Source organism: Heterocephalus glaber, unplaced genomic scaffold (genome assembly GCF_053883595.1).
Source record: "Heterocephalus glaber isolate CG9 unplaced genomic scaffold, H.glaber_assembly_v1.0 deba00001733, whole genome shotgun sequence".
Lineage (NCBI taxonomy): Eukaryota > Metazoa > Chordata > Mammalia > Rodentia > Bathyergidae > Heterocephalus > Heterocephalus glaber.
The window spans coordinates 16,840,652-16,856,289 of record NW_028258444.1 but is presented as its reverse complement, the minus strand read 5'-3'; the positions used below and the strand labels follow the sequence as shown (position 1 = coordinate 16,856,289).

The 15,638-nt window shown below is 33.5% G+C and overlaps 1 protein-coding gene across 7 annotated transcripts in view; it reads left to right on the top strand.

The window, feature by feature from the left end:
* Rpap3 (RNA polymerase II associated protein 3) overlaps nucleotides 1-15,638 on the top strand; it is a 41,391-nt gene that overhangs the window by 14,729 nt on the left and 11,024 nt on the right. For 6 of the 7 annotated variants that reach the window (XM_021243100.2, XM_021243104.2, XM_021243101.2 and 3 more), the window contains exons 6-17: nucleotides 176-297; nucleotides 989-1,059; nucleotides 2,158-2,280; nucleotides 3,654-3,781; nucleotides 4,866-4,987; nucleotides 6,592-6,662; nucleotides 6,759-6,860; nucleotides 10,591-10,829; nucleotides 11,932-12,118; nucleotides 12,540-12,637; nucleotides 12,743-12,843; nucleotides 15,093-15,170. In XM_021243100.2, coding sequence (XP_021098759.1) covers nucleotides 176-297; nucleotides 989-1,059; nucleotides 2,158-2,280; nucleotides 3,654-3,781; nucleotides 4,866-4,987; nucleotides 6,592-6,662; nucleotides 6,759-6,860; nucleotides 10,591-10,829; nucleotides 11,932-12,118; nucleotides 12,540-12,637; nucleotides 12,743-12,843; nucleotides 15,093-15,170 — 1,442 coding nt within the window. Of the gene's footprint in view, nucleotides 1-175; nucleotides 298-988; nucleotides 1,060-2,157; nucleotides 2,281-3,653; nucleotides 3,782-4,865; nucleotides 4,988-6,591; nucleotides 6,663-6,758; nucleotides 6,861-10,590; nucleotides 10,830-11,931; nucleotides 12,119-12,539; nucleotides 12,638-12,742; nucleotides 12,844-15,092; nucleotides 15,385-15,638 lie in introns of those variants that run through there. The other variant, XM_087200181.1, reaches the window with a different exon arrangement.

The window sequence follows — 15,638 nt, the reverse complement described above, 5'->3', positions numbered from 1 at the left end:
ATTAAGGGTTATTGCTTTTAGTAAGTTTAATTAAATAAAGGAAGTGTAAAATGTGCCTATGATTGGGAAGTAAATTCTCCTTCCAGGCATTAGGGATTTCAGAAACAAATTTTGAAGTTTTGGTTTAATAAATGATTTTTATTAACTTTATGTGTTTAAATTTTTTACATTACAGATTTGCTGTTGCTGAGTCTGATTGTAATTTAGCAATTGCTTTAAATCGAAATTATGCAAAGGCTTATGCCAGACGAGGAGCTGCTCGATTTGCTTTGCAAAAATTAGAGGATGCCAAAAAAGGTAGTTAATAATTTTTCAGGTCATCATTATCTAAAAATTCTTTAATAGCTTAATCTAACAGACAGTATGCATGCAATACTGAATAATTATGGTTAATTACCTTCAGAGACCTTTGCATAAAGTATTTGGGCAAAGCTTATTTTTTGTATTTAAAAGGTATCTTGATGTTTTGGGAAACAATGCATGATTTGCCACAGATAAGACTTTGGTTCAAATTATCATTCTCCCATATACTAACTGTATGACCGATAGCTTCTCTGGTTTTCAGTTTCTCATCTGTAAAATAGAGATTAAAATATCTTACTGGCTGTTGTAGGGCAAGAGAAAGTGTGTTTAAAGCTCTGATGTTTTTATTTGTAAGTTCTATTCTTTCTGTTCTGTAAAAATAGGTTTCTGCAGTATAAATTAAAAAATATGAATAAAGCTAATATTTAATAGATTTTGCTTCTTCTTGGTTTAATGATATGTACCTCTTGACAGAAGCTGGTGGAAGTGATTTGTTATAGGATTCTGTTAGGATTTTGTCTGCCCTGGGGGAGGATGAAGAAACAATGTTAATATTTCTTAGTTCTTTCTTCATTTTGCTGTATTACAGAGCCCTATATATTACATGCAACAGATGATGATTAGTGTTTTGCACAAGTATTTTAAGTATCTACCTTTTTAAAATTTCTTACCATATTTTACTTAGATTATGAAAAAGTATTAGAACTGGAACCAAATAATTTTGAAGCAACAAATGAACTCAGGAAAATCAACCAGGTAAACTATAGCTATTTAAGGGAATTATATATGACCTTTATTTAATGAATTTAAAGCTTTTCATGGAGATTTGTACGATAATAAAGAGGTTGTCTAATTTGTTTTCTTTGTACTATAGAATTTTACCAATTGATATTGCAAGTTAGAAGCAGTATAATGGTATTTATCCTTATCATCTAAAAAAGTCTAGAACTATTGGTGCTTTTCTTTGTCTGACAGAATTATTTTTTCTTTATTTCCCTGATTTTTCACTTTTGACATGTGCTTTGATTGTGCATTTTCTTTGATTTATGTAATGATACTGAGCAGTTAACATATTTCTCTCACTTTGCCTTTGAATCAAAGTAGTAATTGTTTTACCATTTTTGAAACATTGAAAAAAAAAATGGCATTGATTGGGGAAAGTCTGCTTTTAAAATTACCATTACTTAACCATACATAAAATCTCTTGGTCAGTATATCAACTTCATTAGAATTGTGAACTGCGTTATATTGTCTATTTTTTGTATATTGTCTTAAGCCAAATAATGACTAAATATTAAATTTGAGAATTTGGTGATGTTTGAAAAGATTTCCTAAAGCAGTACTTTGTCTGCTTGAAAATTCAGTAAATATAGAATGAATAAATAAATAAATGAACATTGACCTTTAGTAGGCAGTACTTACTTTAATTGGAATCAAAAGCACATTAAATTTTTTATATATATATAACATGTAGCACTTTTCCCCAGTGCTGGGGATTGAACTGAGGTCCTTGTGCATGCTAGGCAAGTGCCCTACTGTTGAATTACATCTGCAGCCATCTTTAAAATTTTATTTTGAGATAGGGTCTGGCAAGGGTCCAAGCTGATCTTGCACTTAGGATCATCCTGTTTTAGCCTCCCAGGTAGGTGGAATTACAGATGTGCACCACCATGCCTGACTGTGTGTGGGGTTTTACTTCAATAAGTAGGAAGACTGAATTAAGGTAGAAAATGTTATTTTAATTATTTGAATGTGGCATGAATTTTAACATATTTGAATAATTTAATTTTAAAACCAAATATGTATTCATTTCTCATTACTTGTTTTATTTTAGTTGGTTGCTATGTTTCCTAGGCTTTAACATCCAAAGAAAACTATCCAAAGGAAGCTGCTATAGTGATTAAATCAACTGAAGGAGAGAAGAAACAAATTGCAGAACAGCAGATCAAGCAGCAAGCTATTTCAGAGAAAGATCTGGTACTCCAAAAGCATTCCAAAATATGATCTATATATTTTTCTAAGTGTTTACTTATAGTTTCTTGTATGTTAGTTAAGTTTCTGTCTTCTCTAATATTAAAATTTTTCTTGAGGTGGAACTGGAAGTTAAATATACTAAAATCTCTGGATCCCACTGATTTAAAATTTGACTAATTGATGACAATACATAAATTAAAAAATAATTTTAGAGGGCCGGGGATTTAGCTCAGTGGTGCCGCTGCCTGCCTCACAAGCACAAGATCCTGAGTTTGATCCCTGGTACCAAAAAAAAAATTTTTTTTAGAAATATTTAGGTTTTGGAAACAGACTACTTTTAAGTGTTTTAACATATTTGTAGTTATAAGTTTAACACAGATACAAACTATAGTTATTCTTAGGTTTATTTCATAAGTTCGCACAGGATTATTTCTGACTGAAATTGCTTTACAAATCTTGTGTTGGGAAAATTGATTTATTTATGAGACGGGGTCTCACTTTGTAGTTCAGGCTGTCCTTGAACTCGTGGTGATCCTCTTGTCTTTGCCTTCTGAATGCTAGTATTACAGGCTTGCACCACCACTCCTGGCTAGTATTTCATAGCCTGTAGAGGATTCCTAATGAATACTTATGGAATGATTGTGTTATTATCTAAATGATTATAAATATTACATTCCAGTATACTTTAATTTATTCTATATTTAGGCATAGTAATGTTATTGAAGCATGGGCTCTACAATTCTGCTACTGTGTTCTTTTACAAAAGTTATTTGAGGTATGAAATTCTTTTATATAGTTTCATGTAGTCTCTATTGTAAGTAAATACTTAGTATAATATTTGGGCCTTTATTAAAATATATGTAGGTTTTTTTTGGCATTAGATATCAAACCAAGAGCCTTTGTGCTGAGCTATATCTCCCGTCCTTTTTAGATTAAAAAAAAAAGTTTTTAAAAAAAATTTTGAGTCAGGATCTTGCTAAATCGCTTGGGCTGGGCACGAACTTGTGATCCTCCTGCCTCAGTGTCCAGACTTCTGGGATCACAGGCATGCACCATTACAGTGGCTAAAATGGGTTTTAAATGTAAGGTTTGCATAATATTTACTAGGTTTGCATAATATTTAATTAGAATTATGATGAATTCTGCAAAGTAATACACATTATTGTTCTTTTTGGTGCTGGAAAGAATAACACTATAAAAACCCACACTAGCAGATTCTAAAACAATCTCTCATACATTAGATTTTTAACAATTAAAATATAATTACTGACATGATATTTATCACTATCTTTGTAGAATTTCCTAAGATTTGAATTCAGAGGATTTTTCTGCATGTGTTTTGATAATGTTTTCTGCATTTCTCCCTGAAATGATAGGGGAATGGATTTTTCAAAGAGGGGAAATATGAGAGAGCAATTGAATGCTATACTAGAGGGATAGCAGCAGATGGCGCTAATGCCCTTCTTCCAGCTAACAGAGCAATGGCCTATCTGAAGATTCAGAAGTAAGTATTGGTTACATTTTAATGCTTTTCAGAATGGAAACTTACCATAAGTTTCTTGAAAAGCAAAAGGATGTCAGAGATGTTTAAATTCATTAGAAATTCTGATTTTGTTCATAAGGTCATTTCAAAAAAATTTTTTTTTGGTTTTTTGAGACAGTCTTGCTAAAACTGGCTTTGAACTCACTGTGTAGCCCAGACTGGCCTTGAACTCACAGCGATCCTCCTGCCTCAGTCTCTGAAGTGTTGAAATTACAGGCATGTGCCACCAGGTCCAGCTGTCAAAAATATTCTTGAAGAATTTCAGACTTTTGTGAAACTAGTATATAAGTCCAAGCATCCACCTAGTTTTAACAAGTCATGTCTTTTTGTCATATTTTTTTAAGCCCTTAGACATTGTGATATTTCATCTTTAAAGAAAATTACATTTCATATATAATCACAATATCATTATCACTCCTAATAAATTAGCAGTAATTCAGTAATGTTATTTTAATGTAATGGAGGGTCTGAAGAATGCTTTTTGGTGCATGTGTGTGTGTAAGAGCTCTTCTTAGCTCTTTGTGATCATAGAACAGTACCCAATCTGAATGATTGCCAGCTGCATGGTGGAGTAGTATTTATGCAGATTATTAGATAATATGCATCACATACATAATGGATCCTTAATTTTTTGTGGGTTGTTTTTCCTTAAGTGATATATACTATGAATGTGAATAAAACTTTATTGCAAAACTAATGTCAGTTATAATTCTACTATAGTACTTGTGCATTTGAGGTGGGAAAGGAAATGACTTGTCAACAGTAGTATTCTTTTGTCTCTTCTACTTATATTTTACCAACATGAATTCCATCCTTTCTATAGACTCTTTGTTCACTTTCCCTTAATTTTCTCCTTCCTTACCAGATGGTTCTAAGATTTAGTGAGAATGAAAAATTTTTAAAAAATAGTCTTATCCCTTAAACACAGATTTGGGAGTTGGTAACTGAAATTATATACATGCTTTTAAAATTAGAAACTCGGCTTACATGAAGTTTTTCTGTATGCTGCATTTTTTTCTGTTGGTAATTTTCTCATGTTCAATAGATATGAAGAAGCTGAAAGAGACTGCACACAAGCTATTTCATTAGATGGCTCTTATTCTAAAGCTTTTGCCAGAAGAGGGACTGCAAGAACATTTTTGGGAAAGATAAATGAAGCCAAACAAGGTAAAATAACTGTCACACTGTCTGATGAGATTCCCATGGTTTAGAAGCAGAGATTTAATTTACATAGCTCTTCCATGACTCAGGAATACTGAACCTGGAGAAGTACGCTTTCTCTGTGTGGTTTTGATTGTGAGAAGGTGTGAAGGACCATATCTTTCATAGGGCACATGCTTATCTTTATGGTTCACTCTGACTAACTGCCAGTCAACTGAGGGAAATTTAAATTAGAGACAAGAAAGAAAAGCCAGGAAAAGGCAAGAATGAAAATGGAAGAAATCAGAGGATAATGTGACTCTATATGTAGTCATGTCTTTTTATTCTAGATGGTTTTTTTTTCCTCTTATTTTTCCTATGATCTTGTCTTTTAGATACTCATGTCTTTTCCAAGAACTGACTAGGCTCTGCTGTGTCTATTTTCTTTCATTTGTTTCTGCTCTGTATTTTGTTCCTTCTTCTTTGGGTTTAATTTACTATTTTTCTAACTTCTTGTGATCAGTGTTTACATAATTGATTTTCAGCCTCTCTTCTGATATATGCATTTAAACCTGGTTGTTTCTCTCCAAGACTAGCTATAGCTGTAGCCCTTGACTTTTTAAAAATTGTGGTAAAATATATGTAACATTACATTTACTATTTTAATTGAGTGTATACTTTGGTATCAAGTATACTACAGCATTGTGTAACTATCACCACTGCCCATCTCTAGAACTTTGTCAGTGTCCCGTTCTAAAACTCTGTACCCATAAAATCTCCATTTTCCCTTTCCCCTACCTCTTACTACCATTCTACTTTCTGTCTGTTTGAATTTGTTTATTTTAAATATCCCATATAAGTAGAATCATAACAGTATTTATCCTTTTGTGGCTTTTGTTTAACTTAGCATGTTTTCAAGGTTTATCCATGTTGTAGCATGTACCATAATTTATCCCTTTTTAAGGCTACATAACATTCCAGTGTATAAATTCTCTTACATTCTGTCTTATGTTTGATGAGTTGATGTGTTATCTATTAACAGTGTGAAAGGGCCAGGATTTAGCTCAGTGGTTCCACCACCTGCCTCGAAAGTGCAAGGTCCCAAGTTCGATCCCTGGTACCAAAAAACAAACAAACAAATAAACAGTGTGAGATTTGGTATGTTAGATGAGCTCTAGGCCTCAATTTTGTCATTTGTAAAATGAGGTTGTAGTGACATTTACATGAAAATTCATATAAAACAACTAGAGGGTGTACACTCTTAGCATGGTGGTACGCTCTTAGAATCTCAATTACTCAGGAAGCTGAGGCAGGAAGATTTTAAGTTTGACGAAACCCTGGACAACTTAATAAAAATTTGTTTCAAAAGAAAAACTAGAAAGGGCTGGAGATGGACCTTAGTATTCACAGAGTTCAGTCCTTAGAATCACCAAAGACAGAAATAAAAACAACCAACAACTACAATAGCACCTATGAAATGTTAGTTTTTATTATCACTCACCTATTTCCTAGTGTGTAGTTCAGGCTGGCCAGACTGAGCTCTTGAGTAAAAGTTTGTGAGGTAAAAATGGGATAATTAGCTCAATGAATCATGTCTATTTTAACTCCTTTTTTTTTTAAATTCACTTTAGATTTTGAAACTGTTCTACTTCTGGAACCTGGAAACAAGCAAGCAATAACTGAACTTTCCAGAATTAAAAAGGTAAAGTATTCTTTTTGCCAAAATATGGTCATGTGTTCCAAAAGATAATTAAGTTGAGAATATTTTGATAGTTATGATTACAAATTTATTTTTAAGGAATTAATTGAGAAAGGACACTGGGATGATGTTTTTCTTGATTCCACGCAAAGACAAAATTTGGTAAAACCCATTGATAACCCACCTCATCTCGGATCAGCTGTAAGTAGAGAACTTTATTTGTTCTTTGACATTTAAATATCAGAGTTTGTTTTGTTTTCTGAGACAAGAGTCTCACTATGTACCCTAAGCTGACCTTGAACTCATGGCAGTCCTCCTGCTTCAGCTTCCAGAATGCTGGATTACAGGCTGCTGGATTACAGGCATGCATACCACACCCAGCTAATATCAGTATTATTGTAATAGAATTGGAAACAAACTGTTGAATTATTAAAGTCTTCAAGAAATGTTAAAGCTCTTCGTGGGGCTATTTTACAGTTTTTAAGAAATGCTTCCTTCGTGTATGTATAAATATGCCAAAACAAAACCCCAATATTCTGTTAAAACTAGTGGGCCTTAATTAAAAAAAAAGAAAAAGAAATGCTTCCTAGGATTACTGACATGATAAAATTAGGAAAAATTCAGCTGTTTAGGTTTCTGGAGTAACTTAATATTTCATTAAGGAGTTTCTACATATTTTTCTTACATAAAGGAATTTGAAGCAGTTATACACTGTAGTAATCAAGTGTTTTTAAATTTTTATTGCTGTTCTTTCTAGAGCTGGCTTCTTATTACATCAGCGTTAGGTCTTATGAGGGATTGGCTCTAACTTCAGCACATAAGGCAAAATCTAGAATAGGCAAAATTATCCTAGTTTGGGGCATACTGTAGTATTTATCATTAAGTTCAGCAAGTAGTTTTTTTTCTTGAAATATTGGAACAGAAAGATTAGCTGGTATGAATTTAGCAGTTTTGAACATCTGAAGTTGAATTCATTTAAGGGAAATATATATTTTATGTGATTGGCATTCTCTAACATTTATATATAATAAACAGTGGAGAACAATACATAAGACAGATTAAGGTTTAAAGAATAAAGTGAATAATAATGAACACCCACAAAACTATCAACCAGATCAGAAAATTGGAAGTTATTTTTTCCCCAAAACCTTCCTGTGTGTCCACTGATCAAGATCTTCTCCATGCCCCCCTGAAATACGTAACTGTCATGCCTGGATGAGTCTTTGGTAGAAATAACAGTTGTGTAAGGAAACCAGAACAGGTATTTTTATCTTTTTATAAAGGCTGAAAATGAGATAAAGGAAGTCTGTTTTGCTATGTTCGTATTTCACTTTAATAGCAGACAGAAGATCCTTTAGGTTGGTACTTTCCCACTGTTCCTACTGTGACTATATTCTTGGATTTTCTGGGATAATACTGATTTATGTTTGGCTTTTTGAGACAGGGTCTCACTATGTAGTTCAGGCTGGCCTTGAACTCACAGCAATCCTCCTGCCTCAGCCTCCTGAGTGCTGGGATTACAGGGATGCACCACTTTGTCCAGCTAAGTGTGATTTAAACTATTAACATCTTTGTAAGACATTTTACAAAAGATTAATTCACAAGTTTACAGAAAGCTTTTGTTGGACATAAACTATGATACATAATAAAGACATTGCTATGTGGCATATCAAATATCGGTAAATGTAATGTCCTGTGACCAGTATACCCTAAGTAGCTTTTGCAAATTGGTTGAATTCCCCTCTTCTTCACTTTAAAAATCAATTTATGGGCCGGGGATTTAGCTCAGTGGTTTTGGCACCTGCCTTGCAAGTGCAAGGTCCCGAGTTCGATCCCTGGTACCAAACAACAAACGAACAAAAATCAGTTTATATTGGTAGTTATGAAAATGCTGCATGAATTTTTCTGTGGCAGTACCTTGAAACCTCTATGAAAGAAGTGACCCAGGAGTAATCTATTCTGTAGAGTATCCAACAAAAACAAAATTAGTCTTCTACTGAGGGGAAAAGAAATGCAGCTTATTTTTATAATTTACTTTTGTGAAAAAAAGTGGGCATTATTTAAAAAAAAAATAAAAGGAAGAACTTTGGTATAATGCCTTTGAGACTTGGTTTTATTCCTACTTTGTAAACTTTGAAATGTTGAGCAGATTACCCATTCTCTGTGTTAGCCTTACCGTTTCTCCTAAAATTGACTTTACCTCACTGATAAGTGTATATCAAAGGCAGTCAGTGCATAGATGCTAATTTCAGGTAATTCCAGGTAAAACAAATGTTAATTTCCTCTTTAGTCACATATTTTTGAGACCACTTGTTCATTAGGAATAATTGTCAGGAAAGAAAGAAGGCTACAGAAAGAAGGAAAAGAATATCTTTTGTATTTTTTTCAATTTTTTTCTTTTATGGTTTTTTCCTGTTCTTGCAGTCATCAGTGGCCTGCACTGACTTAGTTCCCACTGAGCTGGACTTGATAGAGACCATCTGTGAGGAAATACCTTAATTAGGCTCATATTACACATCTCTTGTCAGTGAGAAGATTTGGTTTTCAGTGCAACCACATTAATTTAATTCATATTTTTGCTTGTCAGAAATTATTGTCTGTTATTTTTAACACGAGCATATGTCCATTCTTGGTCAATATCTTGATAAAACTGGCTGTTAGGAGTTGTTAAGCAAAGCAAAGCCCTTAACATTATTCTTTAAAATGGAATGGTTGACAGGGCTCTTTTACTAATTTGCTTTTAGCTTTTTCATTTTTGTATGTTTATCCAGTAACACTGTGTTGTTATCCTTCAATCTTACCTTTACCATATTAATAGAATGGTTTTAATATTGAGTTTAATATGTATGTCAGAAGTTTTTACAGTTATAACTTTTGACTTATAGTTTAGCTGTGCATTTGGAATGAACACTTAAGAGTACATTAAGAAAAGGTTTTATTATATCTTTTTAAAATCAGATTTTGCACATATACTGTACATAAGTAAGCAAAGTAAACTCACACTTCTGTCACAAAGCTATAGCTGTTACCAATATTTGCAAATTCTAGAAGGAGCTTTTCTTTTTTCATTTCAACACCTGTAATGGAACAGTAGTTTCTCGGTGCATTTCTGTTATGAGTTATTAAATATAAATGAATATTATAAACTTAAGAAATGGAAAATATTTGGTACTTATAATGCTTGAAGTAAACAGTGAATGCCCTTTATTCTATTAAATTGGAAAACCAACTTTGTAAATATTATTTGGTGAATCTGTGATCCTGGGCTGGTTTATCTAGCTGCTACACATTTAGAGAATGTGCTTAGGTTTTCAGGTTACTCTGTCATACACAATACCAGCTATTGTCTGTCCTTAGTCTGCCCTTGTTCTGCTTGCCTTCTATTAGCTCGCAGTAGTGTTGCTGGTGTGGTCATTTTTCTTTTGCTGTTCTGCCTCTAGGATAAAGTCCTAACTCCTTGACAGGGGATGCAGGTCCTTGTATAAGTTGCCTTCAGATAGCCTTTTGGGCCTGTCTACACCACTCCTCCCCTTGTGCCACTGTGCCCATTCTCTGCCCATGGACCCCACTGCAGCCTTCCACCTTGTCAGTCTCGTGTGCCTTTTCTGTGAGTGCTTCCCTGGTGTCCGAGCGTACCTCCTTCCTGAGTTCTTTTGGCACTTTGGGCTTTCATGCTTCATGTACATCCATTGCCTCATAATCACTAATGTGTACTATCTGTCTTCCCCATTTAGACCTGCCTAGAATAGGTGCATAGCTTTTTATTTGTATTCTCAGACAGAGGATAATTTTTAATTCGGTCTAGCCACTAAATTGAATTTACTGATGACTGGGATATTAGCTTTAAGAACACAGCATCCTTTTAACTTGTGACCCTAAAATGGAAAACCTTTAACATGTTAATTTAAAGAATTGATTTTAATTGTTTTAGAAACCACTCAAGAAGGTTATTATTGAAGAGACTGGTAATTTGATACAGACTATTGATGTGCCAGACAGCACTACTGCTGCTGCTCCAGAGAGTAATTGTGTTAATCTAGCAAATAGAATAGCAGCCACAGCCACTGCAAGTAAGAAGAGTTCCGGCCAAGATGACCTTTTGCCCTCAAGTGATACTCCAAGAGCAAAAGTATTGAAAATAGAAGAAATTAGTGATACTTCAGCTCTGCAGTGAGTGGAAATACTGTTTTTGATAATCACCTATATATAATGATGATAATTCCACTAGAAATTTAGTATTACTGAGAAGACTTCTGATTTGTTCTGAGCGTATTTTGAACTGCCTAGCTTCACGTTTTCAGTTTTCTTTTATATGTGTACCTCCTGTGAGATTTTGCTTAAGGAGTAATCTTTATCTCCTTACTATAGTGGCCAATACAGAGATGATTTAGAGATGATAAGCATCTTGATCAAATTGATTTTGTTAATTTTCTTTAGAACTTCAGAATGTTTTCTTATTTACTTTAGCAAAAAATTAGTTTTTAAAAGGAAGCTTCATAAAAATGTAGAATTTAGACATTACCATTGTTCCATCCATTGGTTTTGGAGACTGTTGGGGCACTTTTTAAATACTGTTTGGAATTTTTAAAAAAACTTGTTCATATGTGCTTCCTTACTGATGAAAATACAGAAAATGTAGACTAGGTTTGCTTTGGGCTATTGGTTAGTTTTACATATAGTCATACACAGTTTTTACATTGCCACTCGACAAACTCTGAAAAGTTTAGAAAAAAAATTTTAAGCTTTGAACTTAAGTACTGTGGTAGTTTTATTTAAAGTGATAGTGTGGATTGTGGGAAAATCTTAAATGGGAAACTTTTTTTTTTGGTACCGGGGGTTGAGCTTGGGACCTTGCGCTTGCGAGGCATGCGCCGGAACCACTGAGCTAAATCCCTGGCCCAAGAAACTTTTTCTTTTTAAAGGAAGAAACAGTACTTCCTTCTTGAAATACATTGAAACTCTTAATTTGCATTTCCAGAAGGCTGAGTTGTGAGTGTATGTGACACAGAGTGGTATGAGATGGTATGCTCAAAGAGGGCCATGCTAGCCCCCAATGGAGAATAGTCATCCAGTAGCCAGAATTTGAGAATTTTCAAGGGTGTAGTCTGTTTTACCCCAAAATATGTGTGTGTGTGCACTTTCAAATACAAATAAATGACAGAATATTAATAAAGTTAGAAATTTAAAATCTCTGTTGCTATTTCCTTTTTTGAGCTTTAGTTGTTATGGTTCTTTTTCCCACTGATTGACTGATGCCCCTGAAATATTTCAGACCACAAGTCAATTTGAAACAGGATGAATGTCAGTCTTCCAGTGAGAAGATTTCTACAAAGGTGGAACAAACCCCTGCTCAGTTTGTCGCAACTGTTCTACCTCCAATTCCTGCCAACTCGTTCCAACTTGAATCTGATTTCAGACAGCTGAAAAGTTCTCCAGATATGTTGTATCAGTATTTAAAGGTAAGAGAGAGGAAGCTAGTAGTTCTTTTGGAAGTAAAAGGTGAAACAGCTTCTTTTGTCACTGTATTATAATACTAGTGCTATATAACATCTGCTTTTTGTATAATATGATTGTAGACAATGCTTTTTTTTTTTTGATACCAGGGATCGAACTCGGGTCCTTGCGCTTGCTGGGCAGGCAGGGGAACCACTGAGCTAAATCCCCGGCCCTTAATAAACAATTCTGAATTTATTATCTTATGTAATTCTACTTTTTTAAAATCTATAGTTGCTGCTCTTTGAGAGCTCTCTCAAATCTCCTGTCTCTTAGAATGTTGAAGTATCAATGCATAGTAATTCTTACTATTTTTACTGAAGCAATAATTATGTAATTTGTAAGATGTGAATATTGCCACAATTTAATTTTCTATTTTTCTTCAAGCAAATTGAACCATCCTTGTATCCGAAGTTATTTCAGAAAAATCTAGATCCAGATGTGTTCAACCAGATTATTAAAATTCTGCATGACTTTTACATTGAGTAAGTTGAATTTTAAATTACATTCTCCTAGGGTAATGCTCTGACCAGTGACCATAGTGAGCAGCTTTTAACTGATAATTTGTTTTTATATTTGGATTATTTCAGGAAAGAAAAGCCGTCACTTATCTTTGAAATCTTACAAAGACTTTCTGAACTAAAAAGGTTTGATATGGCGGTGATGTTTATGTCAGAACCTGAGAAAAAGAGTAAGTTCTAAGGATAAAAGCTTTTCTATATCGACTTACTTTTATATGTTCCTTTATTATTCAACAAATGATAGCAAGCATTTACTATTTACTATGTACAGGGTGTAAACAATTAAATATAAATTAACTTCAATTAAAGTGCAATTTAGTTAAGTACAATTAAAGTTATATTTGATAATTCTAACAGTATTATCCGGTGTAGGTATGATTTTGATTTTTCTAAAGGCAAAAAACAGAGAAGCTGAAGCATAGAGAAATTAAGGGATTTGGCCAGGGTCATAGTCAGGAAAGCCATTCCCAGCATCTGAGCGCAGGCAGTCCAGTTCTGTAGCCTGGGCTCTTCTGGACATGCAGAGAGAGTGGCATATAATGGTTGAGACCTGCCTTCATGGTGCATGTAGCCAAGCCTGGTACTGGGAGTATCTCATCCATTCTGCGGGAGGTAATTTTCTTGAGTTTGTTTGATTGCAGCTGAATTACTGAGTCAGTTAGATGAGGGGTCAGTTTTGAGAAACCCAATTAAAGTAAAATCAAACTGCCAAAACTTCATTACTCAAAATTTTGGATTATGTTCTGATTTCAGGAAAAAAGAAAAATCATTCAAATACAAGAGTGCCATTCTTTAGTTCTAAAAATTAGAAAAATCTCAATGTACCATTTTTAAATACCTCCTGTTCTAAACATATTTGGAATTCCTTTTTTTTGTTTTAGTAAGCTTGAAAAAAATTTTTTTTTGTGTTATGCTGAGGATCAAACCTAGGCCCTCATGCATATTAGGCTAGTGCTGTGCCTCTAAGCCCAGCCTTCTGATTTCTTCTTTGTTTCTAGCAGCAACACTGAATGATTTTGAGTAGTAAGAAAGATACTCTTTACATTGTACTTAGGAAAGTAAACATATACTTAATTTGGACATTTATTTTTTAATAGGCTTTAGCTCTAAAGTTTCTGTATCATCTTTGTTAACCAAAAACACTTCCTGAAATTCCTGATAAATACTACTTTTTTTCTTTATCACTTTGCCCCAACACACTGGCTTTTTATCTTTTTAATTCACCAAACTGCTGAACTTGGTTTGACCCCAGGGACTTTGTTTTTACTGTTCCTCAACCTAGAACACCTCACACAGCTTCACCTGGGGCTTCCTCACGTCATTCAGTTTTCACCTAACTGCTGCCACCTTGAAGATACCTTTCTTCACCAGCCTGGTTAGAGTAACTGCCTGGTGCTTGCCATTCCCCTCTCACCCTCTGTTACTGTATTCATTTTTCTTTAACTAGCTGACAGTATTTTTTGTATTTTTATTATTTCTCTCTCTACACCAGAATTGAAGCCCCATGAGACCAGAAATTTTGTCTACTTTATTCATTAGACCTCAGTGCTGGTACTTAATAACCTCTCAGCATAAATGTGTTGAATGCATTTCTTGTCTGTCTGGTGTGATTAAGTTCAACGTGTATCAGAACATGTGAACTCTTCAGACTGGCCAGCCAGCCTTATCTTGGTTGGGTGACCACCGTCTGCTAAGTTAAACACAGGAAGCACTTAGAGTGGTTCTGGTGCATAACTGAGCATTCAGTGTTAGCTGCTCACATCTTTGATTATTGTCATTATGATTAATAACTGTTAGCGAGTTTTCCAGTTTAATGTTGAGAACCATGAACTGTAAAAGTGTTTTCAAAACTGTTGAATGTGGATCCCTCAGTGGTAGGAATGATGATTTTACATGATTCATGGACAAATCGTTTTTAACCTTCAGTAGTTATATATTTTATTATGTAATCTAAAAATAATATATAATTGGACCATCCAGTGTGATTTCATAGATATTATTGCTGATTTTCAATTTACGGTAGTGATAAAAAGTTTTAAAATACAATGATTTAAGTTTGAAAAACAGTTAATTGAAATGAAAATATTAAATAAAAGTACACTTGTTACACAGACAGTACAAAAACTTTTTAGGATAGTACGAGATGAGTTAAGTTTAATCTATAAGATTAATGCCATTGAGGATGTAGGGGAAATTTTATACTGTCAGAGCAAAATATTCTGTGAAGGAATACTTTTGGCTTGCTGTAGAATTTTTATACTCAGATTGGCTTTTTAAATGTGTGAATTGGAATTTATAATTAATTTGAATTATTATTTTTAAAATGTAAAAAGCTTATCTGCTAGATTTCATTACTCTTTACATTTCGGTTAGTTTTTAAAAATGAAATTAAAGCAGATTTTTCTTTTTTCTTTTTCAGTTGCACGTGTATTATTCAATCACATAGACAAATCAGGATTAAAAGATAATTCTGTTGAAGAACTCAAGAAAAGATATGGTAGTTGATTTCCATTTTTACTGAAATTATTTTGACTTACATTTCTATTGAAAATAAAGTTTTGTTTTTTTAAGAAAATGAAATCATACAGGAAAGAAATTCTTTTTGGACATAAGTTAACTATAAAGTGAATTGTGATCTAACTAGTGAGAAATGTATTGAAGTGAACTATTTATAAGTCCTTTTCTGAAAATAAAAATATAAATATAGATGAGTTATATTTGTAAGAGTCACTATTTATTAATCATTTAAAATTTTATATTTAGATACCTTCAGTGCCACATAAATGTAATATTGTTTTTATATTTTCATGAGTTTTTATAATTGCATGACACATTTGCTTTGTTAGCGTACAAATAAAGTTATCTCCCTCTAGAGGGAATTAGATACTGAGATTTATTTTTTCTCTTTCTTTCTTTTTTTCCCTTTTCCCCTTCCTCTCTCCCTTCCTCCCTTCTTCCTGCCTCC